Source organism: Lathamus discolor, chromosome 6 (genome assembly GCF_037157495.1).
Source record: "Lathamus discolor isolate bLatDis1 chromosome 6, bLatDis1.hap1, whole genome shotgun sequence".
NCBI lineage: Eukaryota > Metazoa > Chordata > Aves > Psittaciformes > Psittacidae > Lathamus > Lathamus discolor.
In genome coordinates this window covers 41206367-41219300 of record NC_088889.1, presented here as the reverse complement: position 1 = coordinate 41219300, position 12934 = coordinate 41206367, and the positions used below count along the sequence as shown (strand labels likewise).

The following is a 12934-nucleotide window of genomic DNA, read 5'->3' as shown; positions in this document are numbered from 1 at the left end:
ATCCCTTCCAATCCAAACCATCCTATGATTCTGTGATTCTATTTGATTCTGGCTAGTTTTCCATCGATTTAAGGGAAAAGGAGGAAAAAAAAAAAAAAAAAAAGAAGCTACTGGGACAGATAATATGTTTGAGCAAATTCTGGTTTATATTTTAGTTTTTACAAAAATGTTGAAGTTAAACTTGCACTAGCTATTCTTTCATTTATGTGCCACAAGTAAGACTTGAAAGTATACTGCATCAGGGAGAAGGGATATTGTCAAAATGCAACATTACAGGACCTCCAGGTAGCAGGAGCAGGAATTCAGAACTGCAAAATAAAGATGCGCAGATAACTAACAACACCTGCCTGAAATTTAGACAACCAAGCAAACATGTGAGTTATTGCTTATGGTCTAGAAGAAGATATTGCTCAAGGCAGGAGACAATTGCAGATACATGTGACTTTTTAATGGAGCAAAAAGAAGAAAAATATCACAATGAAAACAGTAAAAGCTAGAATGCTACATTCGCACTGGGGTTTTAAAGCATCGTGGTTAGAAGAAGTTAGAAGAAATTAGAAGTATTTCCTTGGCTTTCTCTGGGTGGTTCTGGATAACAGGAAAATGGTGCTAGTATTTGGCAAGAGGAAGAATTTTTCTTTCATCAGTTCCATTGACGAAGGCAGTTTTACCACAGTCGTCTTAGGGAGACACTTTAAGTTTCAGATCTGTTACAAATTACAGTGGAACAGATAGTAACAATGCAGAGCAATCATGTAGGCTCCTGACCTGAGACATGGGATACAATGTATAGATTGTTGACATATGCAATAAATAGCATTAGGGTTGGTGGTGTCAAGACTTGTTTGAGGCTGTTCAGATTATGTGGCATCTGTGTTATTGGCACAACCGACAGCTACTGTTCTCTGCAGTGTCAAGGGAAACTTGAGCACCCTTTGATGAGCAGGTTATTGATGCTTTATGCTGCAGCTGCTCCAGGGCACCCCTTAAGGGCATATCATGGTAGTGTGGCTGCACAGTAAAACCCTGTGGTAAAAATCCAGAGGAACATTTTCACATGGTTACTATGAAACTGTCTTTAAAAGTATGATCTTGGTTGAAACCTTGCGTTTCTGACACTCACCCCTCCCCACCCTAGAAAACAGGACTTTATTATGGAAATACAAACAGACGCTTAAATATCACAGCAATCAGAGGTGCCAATATAATATATTAGCTTGCATTTTTAAAAGAATATAAACCTTTTTCACTGAATGAGCTGCTCTGTGTTGTTATGCTTGTGCTCATATGCTTGAATTTATGCAATGAGCTGATAAACAGCAAAATCCGCACTTATCTTTACCTATACAGGTATTAGAGGTGAGCTTAAGGGGAAAAAAAAAGAATATTAAAAAAAAAAAGGAAGGAAACAAGGTAGGGAGGGAGAAACACCAAATTTCCTCACAGGCTAGGGTGAGATTAGAGTCCTGCTTATGGCAGAGCTACATGCTGTCTTCTCACCTGGTCTCATATTCCAGCTGTGAAACAGAAGTGGAAGGTCAACATAGCAATGGTGTTTCATAGCGTCAAACTGAGTTGCTTCCTGACATCATTCAGGACCAGACCTCCAATTCCATCAGGATAACTGATTTTCACATAAATGTACATTCCCCCCTTTTGTGGGAAATGTACTTTGGGAGTGAAGTGCTGTAACCGAAACCCTTGAAAGAAGCACTGCAACCCAGCATAGAGATACCAGTTTTACTGCATAGAATACAGATGTAGTGGATAATTCCTTCAGGGGAAGATTTTGAAATATTTCCATTATTAATGATGTCTCTAACTTGTTTCAGGAAGGTGATTGTTTGGTTTGCTGTTAATCCCATATATTTGCAGTATTTCTGTGTTCTCTGCTCTTAACTGCACAGAGGAGTGAACAGAAACCAGATCTTCCATGGGGCACCAGAATAACACAGCATAGTTTTCATATTTCCATCTTGTCTTCTATTGACTTTTGTGTCTAAGACAGTGCAGCCTGGCTGAGGCTTTTTGAGTGCTCAGGGCATTTGAAAGGTCTGCTTTGTGATGTCTAATGATGTGGGAACTCATAGTCCAGCTTCTACCACTGCAAAGGCTCTCAGGGAGTTTCGTCTCCATTATCAGTATGTTTTCACCAAACCTGTAGAAATTTCTCTAAGCCCTCTGCCGACTGTCAAATCTAGCAAAAACTAGCCATGGATTGGAAGGCTGCTAGAAGGACAGACAGATAAAGACAAGCAGAAAAGAGGAAACTAATATCAAAGTTTGAGGAGCCACTTCACAATCCGGACATCCAAGGGTTATTGTTTTGTGGGCTCTTCATTTTTTTATTCTTTTTTTACCACCCCTTTTTTTTTAAACATGCCTCTATAAACCTAACTTCTTCTGACTAGCAGGTTTGTATTCATGCCAGTCCAAATTCTTCTTTTTCCAAGGGTGACAGGATTAAGGAGTCTACTGGCAGTAATAGTTGTGGAGGCTTTTATGTACTGGTCTTCACTGGAAAAACAAAACATTGCTTTAATTTCATCCGTCTGTATATGGATCCTAGAAGATGTCAGAGTGGACATCTGTGGAACTGCTCCACACTCCCATAGGTGAAGAAAGAACTGATATAGCATACAGGTCTCCTGCGTTAGTACAAGGATTAATGACAGCTGGAGGAACTCAACTGCTGAGGACCATGGTCTGTCTTCTTTGCCTGGTAACAGGGGATAAGTGGCTGAAGATAGGAGCATAAGTGAGCATAAGTTTTTATTTTTTTTTACATGTATCTGCTAAGAGTTACAGTTAGAAATAGCACTGGAATGGACTTTGGATTTGTTCTTAACGTTCTGTGTTCCTACTATGTCTATATTCCACTATCTATAAAAATATTCTCAACATGTTCTTCTTTCAAGAAGAGTATAAATCAGAATGATATGCTAGTCAAAAAACTCAACTCAATTTCTCATTCAAATCTATTTTGGTTGTCTGAATTGCCATCTAATAGATTAAATATGCTAAACATAAGCCCCTCATCCTGTTCTTCCCTGAGCACAGGCTCTCTGCTTCATATGTATGAAATTGTGTGATGCAAGTGAGAACACATGTACTCAGTTCTGGGCTAGAGGTCTAATTCTAGCAAGCCAATTGTCAGGATCAATCATGAGAGCATCTGAGTACCTATTGAGTGCAGGTGTTATTTTAAGAGTACAATTAACTATATCACCATTCTTTTCCCTATAATTTTTCACTTTTTTTTTTTTTTGACAACAGACATTTAGATACCTTTATCTGTTTACTTTCATACAGTGTCAGATTGTGTAGATTGAAAGGAAGGCTAATTAAATATGCAGATATACAATGAATATGAGATCAATTTGAATAGAGCTTAAACTGAAATATTCATACATAACACAAAAGGGCTTTAAACTTGCAGCTTTAGAAACAATAACATTCACAATAATACTTTTTTGCTCCCATAATCTGTTGTGCTTGTATAGGTGCTTTTACCTGCACAGCTTTCTGACAGATTAGGTTCCCACAATCTCTTGATGTGGTCTGAGGTGCAGATCTGGAGTCTTAGCCTTCATTCTGCCAGCTGTCATAATTTATCGTAGCTTCTGCTACTGAGTTACTTTTCCTGTTTTGGTAGTTATGGTAGTAAACATTATGTAGGCATGTACAGTGTCCTGTCCTTTACTGTGGGCAGCACCTCCCAAACCTCACAATTGCATATGTGAATGGAATATTTGTACCACCAAAGGGCAGAAACCACTTCATATTCAAATCCTATATATCCAGAGCAAAGCCAGTCCCAGACAGGTGTACACTTAATCCTAACCAAAGTAATCACATTCTCAGGGTAAGAGGTATATATTGTAATCTCTCTATGATATCTCATTGTAAATATATATAGTTAATTATATTAGATGGAATGCAGTTACTGACATCACACTCTGCTGTCTAAACAGTCTGGAACCAACATGAGGAAGGATAGGAACTCATTAGGACTTGGCATCATAAAGATAAAAGGTCAGTGTTTTAATACACAACTCCTACAGGATGGTTTGAGATTTTGCAGCTATATAGAATGGCCTTCTAGAAAAAAAAAAATGCATTGCTATCTACAAGGCAAAAATCCCTAAAAGTCACTTACTGCTTTTGTATACAAAAAAATTGTCAGATTCTTAATCTCTGATTTTTTTTTTTCTTGAACTCCCATCACTTATAGGTTTGTAATCTTTCTGTGATTCTCAGGCTTAACACCAGTACTTGTCCATTTATTATCAGTGAATAAACCTGGGAGTACACCTTAAGAACTCGACTACCAACTTTAAACATTATTCTTCCCCCTAAACTTTTGTCATCTATGCTCTCCACTTTTGCAATTGTTCTGAGCTGGAATGAGATCTCTTTTTTCTAATCAAGTAGAAAGTCTGCACCTCTAAGTTTTTGCTGCTTTGGTTACATAAACATACTTATTCTGTAAGTCTGGTGAAAGAGGCAGCAAGGGAATCAGTAAAGTTTACTCTTCCTCCTTAATTTCTTGGCTTCAAGCTGTAAAGCAGACCTCCTTATTATTGACAAATTTATTTTTTGGCACTTCCTGTCATCATAAATTGCATCCTGACTACATGAGCAAAGAACACGAAGATGACAAATTAAGAAGCTGGCATCGAAGTCCGTTCTAGCCACATCCTTTGAGCTTGTCCTCTTACCTCATCTTTTTTACTGTAGTTGTTCTGATGCCAAATACATCTTGCTTTGTTGCCAAATATGTGTCATTAACTCACAAGGATTCTATGGTCATGTGGCTATGTAACAATTGTGGTGGGCTGTTACTGAAAAATGGCAGTGGTTTGAGAGTTGAAAACAGGGGTTTTTGTGTATCTGATGTTGGGATTTTTACTCAATGGTAAAAAGCTTGCAGCCCAAGGGACACAGCAGCAAGTCCCATGCCTTTTTATTTTATCTGGGCTTTGGGGTTTTGTATTTTCTGCAAGAAATTAAAAAGACTGAAGAGGAAGAATTACGCTTTTAGAGATTCGTGTAAGTCAGTAGATGATCAAACTTCAGTTGCTCATTTTTATTCATGTGTATCAAATTCATCCCACGTAAAATCCTATTTCCAGGCATAGTACTCCAGTTAGCTCATAGGACTTAATTGTGAAAGCCCAAGGTCAGGTTTTCCACCTAAGTTGTTCTGCTTTTGTGTTTGGTGGATATTAGGCTGATATCTTAATAGTGAGAGCACAGTAGTTGGGCACTGAGAATTTGAATCAGATTTCCGTTAGCCATTGTTTATGCTTTTTATTTTATTTTATCCCCTCATCCAAAAATGGTTGCCATGTTGAAATGAAACTTCCTTTTTTGTTGCTGTCTTTAGTAAATCGTGGGGGTTTTAAGCCATGCTGTAACACAGTCAATAAATTATGCAATGATACATTTATTATAAGAGAGGGACTATTTACTTTCATAAATGTCAACTGCATCCAATACTGCCTCTCTTTTAAAAAAAGAGTATTTTTGCTGTTACTGAATGTTGTATGTCTAATTGGTGACAGGCTTTGTCCTGAAATTAATGCTCAGCTACAGTTATAATATCATTATGTCATAACAGTGAAAAGTTCTAATTAAGATGATCTGTTTGCCAGGAAAAAGTTTAGTATATCAATTAATCTATTTTATCAGGGGGAGTATTGCCTTACCCAGCCACTATCTCCTGGTCAGAGCATGAATGATGAGAAAAACATTACAGATGCATGCTGCATTGGACAAAGAACACATGCATGCATTTAAATCATGTATATCTTACTTTTTACTGATGTAATTGTGAAATATGTTCCTTTTGCATTCATAATTAGGGGGTGTAACAGATGGTGAAGGCTTAGTTTAAAATAATCTGTCATTAAAATAACCTAGCCTACTGGTAATTCTTCACTCTAACTGGAGTTTAGGTCAGGGTAACAGGGTTTTTTGCAGCAGTGGAATACGCTAGAAAGAATTAGGGACTTCGTGGATAGTGGGACATATGAAGATATTCTCCAGAAGGACACCATAGTAAGACTGCAGTGAATTAAATTTGCCTGTAGTAGGAATATGCAAAAACGGCTGGGACAAAATTCCTCTGACAAATATAAATCTATTTAGTATGATGCATTATACATTAGTGCATATTCGGTCAGAGTGGGTTTCATATCCTGAGAGGAAATAACATCACTGTTCTGCAAATACTGTAAAAGGTACTTAATATTTTGTGTTAGAAACCCATTTTCATATTTTTCTGATGTCAAAGGATATAAATTATAATTATTGGCATTACTATTCAGAGGTGCTGTAGGTAGTGACTTTTACATCTGAGTCTCACTTCCTTTGCGTCTACCACATTGACTTGTTGGTATGTGACAAAGGAAATCTTGCATCCGTCCTGTCTAGATAGTTTAGAACAATTTTCAGGAATAAGAAAACTGGCTCAATAAATCAGATACTTGCATGTCTTTAAAGCATTTATTTTAGTGTTTCCTCTAAGATTTCATTCTCTAACAGCTTTGAAGAAAGCATATAGATTTCAGCATGGTATTATGATAAATCTTCTCAAGGAGGGGCAAGCATTAACATTTGTGTCAGTTCTTTTTCATCTTAATCCAACCTTGGTTAATAATCAGAAAATTCTACATAGTGGGTAAGAAGATGTAATTAACCCTTTGACCCCAGAATCTTAATTGGCGCCTGTTGAAAACAGTGGGGCAGTTAAAAAAAAAAAGTAAAATTAAAAAGTAGCCTGTGGTGATTGAAACAGCATAATACATAATGGTATTCTGAAATCAAAAGTACTAGGGAACTTCAGCTTTAATCACACTTTGCATAAAACCAGTTAAGTGTGGGTTTAAACAAGAAGTTGCCAGCCTTGCTTAAATTGGATTGTTCTCAGCGTTGGCATTTGAGGTCACCCTGACCCTTTTTCAGCTGCCACACTACATGGGATAGGACTGAGTTTATGACAGTCAATTTATAAAAATAAAAAAGAAATTAAATCCAGAATATTTTCCTAACAGAAGACGCTCTATCTTTATATTCATGGCTTCTGCTTCAATGAAAATAAGACATGCTATGAAAAGCCAGTTACATTTGCAGGCGCTATTTCTACATTACAGTTGATGATAACTGTGGAAGATCTGACACAGCAATCCTGTCTGCCTTTGAACTGAATGAAACTGCTCAGAAATTCTGGCTGAAAATTACACTGTGGCACTCATTTTGAGAGAGAGATTTGAAAGCTGACTAAATCCAGTACCCTTCTTGCATTTATTGTGTACTTAGTTATACATAGGTAATATGACTGATACTCCCAGAGATTTCTCATTAAAACAAAATTCTTTATAAACAGTTAGTATACAATAGCATCACATACTCTTCTTCAGTATATAATATAACCTCTGTTATGTTGCCTTGAACCTTCTCTGAAGTCTGCTGCTCTCTTGGCATGCACAAAGGACGTACGCTTTATGAAAAATTGAAAATTTTCAACACACATTACTTAAATAATAAATATTCATAAATAATACCTATGAATAACGAATGAGGCAGTCCTTCAGAACTATTGTTTGACCTGTATAAGGAACAACAAAATTGTCACAAAAGTGGTCCATCTCAGCCCTTTCATACTGGCAGGAGGAACTGCCTTGCACTGGAAGGTAGCTGTTTCTCCCCATATTTTTATTGTAATTTTTCTTAGGTATTAAGCATTGAGCTTAGTACTTGGGACCCTTGTTCTAATGTCCTTGTACTGTGGGCATAGGAGTACTTAGCTGTTCCATTAGCTGTTAATCAGTGGCATTTTCAAAATATGATTAAATACTTTCTGATTTTGCTCTATTGAATAAAATACCAAATTCAGTCAATATTTGTACCCAAGGATAACTTCAGGGAGGTGGGAAAGGGCATGGAGAAAGAAGGACTGACCAGGACGTAGTAGGCTCAATTAGCATAATGAACTGATTTTGTGGCATGGGAAGTAACTAGTCACGCAAGAAGCCAAGGATTTGTGGGCATGCTGCTTTGGCCCTGCCAGTCCATCAGTGATGCCTCCTTAGAATCTTCATTGTAAAACTAGGAGGCAAAAGTAAGGAATAGTCTCTCAGAAAGAAAGAGAACAAAAGGGTAAAGAATTAAAACTGTTTAACTGAAAGGCAGCAATCAGAGTCAATGGCATGGAAAAGCAGCAAGTGCTTAAGATGTCTAACACTCCTCACTTTAACACTGTTCCCAGTTGCTGGTGACTTTCCGGACTTTGGTCATGAAGGCTGAAATTTCTTTGTACAGTTGTGTCAACCAGAGATAGTTTTATTTATATTTTCCAGCAAAACTGGTTTCAGCCAATTGCAAAACAACACTGAGGAAAACATTTCTGCCTAATCAGTACTAGAAGCTCTCTTCAAACTTTTGTTTCATTTAGAAATCTTAATTCCTAAATAAGATGATGTGTAAAAAAGAAGCAGAAAAGCCATTAGTGACTCAGAGAATTATATTTTGCTGTTCTTAGAAAACTCTCTCCAGATATGCTAGATAATTACACACTTATGTAAATCCATCTGAGCAGCTTCAGTCTTGGCAGCTTTACCCACCTATTGGTGGTTCTGATGTTCCTCAGTGGCCTGACTCTTGGGTACATGAGCATTTACATGGCATACCTTCCCACCAGGTTCTGCACCAAGGCAGCAATATCTTGCCGCAGTGCAGCATTAGACACACTCTGGTCAGATCTGTTGTTATCTCAACCCCTCGTGCCCCACACTGGGTGCCAAAAAGAACTGTCATGGTTTAAGCCCAGCTGGTAACTCAGAACCACGCAGCCTCTTGCTCACTCCCCCCACTTCTTCACCCCCCCAGAGGGATGGGGAGGAGAATCGAAAGAATGTAACTCCCACGGGTTGAGATAAGAGCAGTCCAATAACTAAGGTATAACACAAACTACTGCTGCTACCACCAATAATAATAATGATAAGGGAAATAACAAGGGGAGAGAATACAACCACTCACCACCCACTGACCGATACCCAGCCCGACCCAAGCAGTGATCTGCCCCTTTTGGGTAACTTACCCAGTTCATGTACTGGGCATGATGTGCTGTGATATGGAATACCCCTTTGGCTAGTTTGGGTCAGGTTTCCTGTCTCTGCTTCCTCCCAGCTTCTTGTGGGCCTCCTCACTGGCGAGCATGAGAATAAAAGTCCTTGATTGGAGTAAACATTACTTAGCAGCAACTAAAAACATCGGTGTGTTATCAGCGTTGTTCTCAGGCTAAAGTCAAAAACCCAGCACTGCAACAGCTACTAAGACAGAGAAAAATGACTGCTACAGCTGAACCCAGGACAGTAGTGTGCTAAAGAGACCAGATCATAAATGTGTTCCAACTGTATTTAACTCTTGAGTAAAAGAGCAAGGGAACTGCACTAAAAGGCTGGATATCAGATATCATAATCATGCCAACTAGTAACAACCTGAGGTTAGACAGAAACTTCTAGTAGTCTTGTCATTAGCTACAGAACTATTATGGATATTTGACGCACCTGTGTACGCGCTGTGAGATCTAGGAAAACCGACCCCTGCAAATAGGCTGGGAATCTGGTTCGGTATGGTGATTCATTGTTGCCTGTGGAGAATGGTGTCCTAGCAAGAACACATGTAGGTGGCCAGGGAATCTGGGTGATGGTTCTCAGTTTTCTTTCTAACAGAGGATTAAACTAATTCCCTCAAATGTGAGACAGAGCATCAGGAAAACTAAAGCCAAGACCTTTAAAGACTTACTCTTCTGATCTTTCTGTGACAACAAAAGTGGATAGTAGCGACAGAAATCCTACATGGCGGGGGAGATCAAATGTGTAAAGGTTTTGATTGTCCTTGTATGGATCTAAATTTGAACTTCACTATTCCAAATTTTCCACCTGTTATTGATGTTAAAATTCAAGGAACTGGTGTTAATCATTTGAAAAGAAATGATGATGATTTATAAGAGGCCATAAATGGCTTGCATAATATAAATGTTTTTACATGAAGAAAATCTATGCAGATTTACATTTTTATTAATTCATAAATATAAATTAGAGTCTTTCTTTAATGCAGTGACTTTAGTGAGGGTTTGTTTTCCAATATGTAATTTATTCTTTTTAGAAAACACAGATTTTTGAGCTAATTCCACCACCTACTACATCAGAGAGGGGTGAACACTTGCCAAAGATAGCTTCTGACCAGCAGCGTGTTAGAAATTAATCAAGAAGCAGAAGAATAAAAAAAATAAAAACCCTCAGAAACCACTGTTCTGTATTTCAAAAGATGTGAAATGATTACATATCTCCATCAGATTTGTATGCATCTCCTATTTTTTCTTCCAAAGCCAGGCTGATCTCTCAAATTTTACAGTTATATTTTTCTCTACACATACCTTTATTCCAAAGGGGTATTTGGGGTGGGATTTCTAGGGATTGTTTCTTGTTCATCCCAAGATTTGGGGTGTTTCTTATTTTCCGAGTTGTTTTAGCATTTCTAATTTCCGTAATTTTGTGATTTTACTTCTGCAATAGTGAATGCTTGTTTGCCAATAATCAAACTCATAAGAAGCATAAAAGGCACATACAGTGTATGAGAGGCAGTTTCTTCCTAATGAAGATATGTTCTTATTCCTAGAGGTATATTTCTGTCTTGATGTGCAGTGATTTACTGCATGTGTCAGTTTAGAATATAGTCCTTTGTTTATTAACTGCACTCATGTTTCAAAAGGTGTGCATTAATCAGTGTAGTCATATTTTGATTTTTGCAGTTGCAGTGGAAACCACATCCAAAGACTTGAACCTGTCAAAGTAAAATCTGATCTAGAGTTTTACAGCAAAGGGATGAAATTCATAACATTTCTGTAGGCCTAAGCTGTAAACATATTTGACAGTAATCTGCTGATTGGCTTTGTTGTATCACAAAAGGAAATGGTGGGGGGGTGTGTGTGTGTGTGTGCACGTGCTTGTGTGTATAATCCTCAATTAATTAACAAATTATTGAGGTCCATAGTGGTTTGAGTGATAGTAGGATTTATTTTCTCTTTTTCAGTTTTCAGAAGTGGAAATTCTCAGCTTTGATTCTGGGGGGGGGGGGTGTCTGCTTACCATTTGAGTGGAAGGTTATTTGTTTTCCGTATTTCTTCTTCCTGTAAAAAAATGAACAACATTTTATTTTTCTATATTTCTTCTGTCATGCAAATGAGAGATATTTTATGCAGTATATGGCAGATGTAAGATGACAATAAGTCCTTGAACTTTGGAATATACTCATATGCTGTTTGTTTAATATATTGGTAGAATATAAAAGAATTGTCTTAAGGACTCAAATTAAAAACACTCTTATAGAAATCAGAACATTTGCCTAAATATGTTCTGCGATGCCTTTGTTTGAATGTATTTCTATCTGGAACGTAGAAATTTTTATTAATCTATTCACTTTTTTTTTTTTTTTTTTTTACTTACTTTGTAGTCCCTGGATGGATTTGTATTTGCACTAAATCAAGAAGGAAAATTTTTGTACATTTCAGAAACTGTCTCCATCTATTTAGGCCTGTCCCAAGTAAGTACATGCTTTCAATTTTAGAACATAATTGCACATGATGTGTTCTTCTGTTTATCGTTCTTAAAGAAATAATAATTTGGTTTCTACATTTTATGTGGATTACTGAATTAGTCATTTAAAGTTACATCTGATTCATCCTGAGAAGTTATTGAAAAATGTATCTATCAGTATTGGAGGTTGCGATAGGATAAACTTGTGTCTGAAAACTTTCTGCCACGAAGGATCATTATTAATTTATTGAGAACAAATGAAGTTTCTTTTCTCAGTTGTTTTGAACTTTAAACCTCTGTACCTGATAGGAAAGGGACACACTAATAGTACTTCCCTTGTGTCCTATTACTGGATGTTTATGGAGTACTCTGCATTATCCAGGGAGCTGACACAATGACAGGGAGTCATTTGGAGTCAAGAAATGCTGAGAGAGACCATTAAAATGTCTTGCAGGGAGGGTTCCGACAAGGACACATTTTGCTGCTTTCATAAATGCTCACTAATATGGAATGACAAATTTATAAAATAAAATAGTTTAATTTTTTTTATTTAATTGCTGACTACTGTTTGTCAGAGTTTAAAAGGCAGGACAAAAGTGGGAGAAAAGTAAAAGTTGCCTGTTGATGCTTATTGTTGCAGCATTCAGAAATGTTTAGGAAGGATAGCTTCTTTCTACTTGTACTTAGAAATGCAGCAGAAAGATTTTGCATGATTTTAGAGTAGGATAATCTACTTCTGTTGCAGTCACCCAAGGAGAAAAAGAAAAACTGAGATAATATTTATTTCAGCTTTTTTTAAATTGGGATCTATAGTGCTATGAGGAGGCAACTATTAGCACTGGCAACTGTCAGTTTTGCTGTACCCCTACAATGATATGGGAAATTTTAACATTTGGTGCAGAAAAAGCCTAATTTTAAATATTATCTGGTGAGGATCTGAATAGAGGTTCATTAACTCCTCAAAGAACAGGCAAGCAATTGTCTGTAATAAGTTCAGTAATTGTTATTTTGTGCTGGCTTTAGCAAACCAAATGATAAAAATGGAAACAGAGCTGTTTCTAACTCATATCAGTAGTCTTGTCTGTCATTTAAGTCCCTCATTTTGTAATAGACTTTAATTCCTGCCTTAATCTGTTTGGGAGTTAGTATCAGGAATCTCAAATTTTGAAATTGGTGCGCCACCATGTTGCTAATACAGTAAAGAATTGGAACTTTAATGTTTATTATTGTCTTATGCCCATATTAATCTGTTTTATGCATAGTATCCAACGAAGTTTAATAAGCCAGTAAAGAAGAAGGATGGATAATTAGTTTAAGCAGGTAAATGCTAA

The 12934-nt window shown here is 37.1% G+C and overlaps 1 protein-coding gene across 9 annotated transcripts in view; it reads left to right on the top strand.

The window, feature by feature from the left end:
* The window catches only part of NPAS3 (neuronal PAS domain protein 3), a 617231-nt gene that overhangs the window by 419873 nt on the left and 184424 nt on the right, over nucleotides 1-12934 (top strand). For all 9 annotated transcript variants that reach the window (XM_065686336.1, XM_065686335.1, XM_065686334.1 and 6 more), the window contains one exon: nucleotides 11521-11610. In XM_065686336.1, the coding sequence (XP_065542408.1) occupies nucleotides 11521-11610 (90 nt within the window). The remainder of the gene's footprint in view (nucleotides 1-11520; nucleotides 11611-12934) is intronic.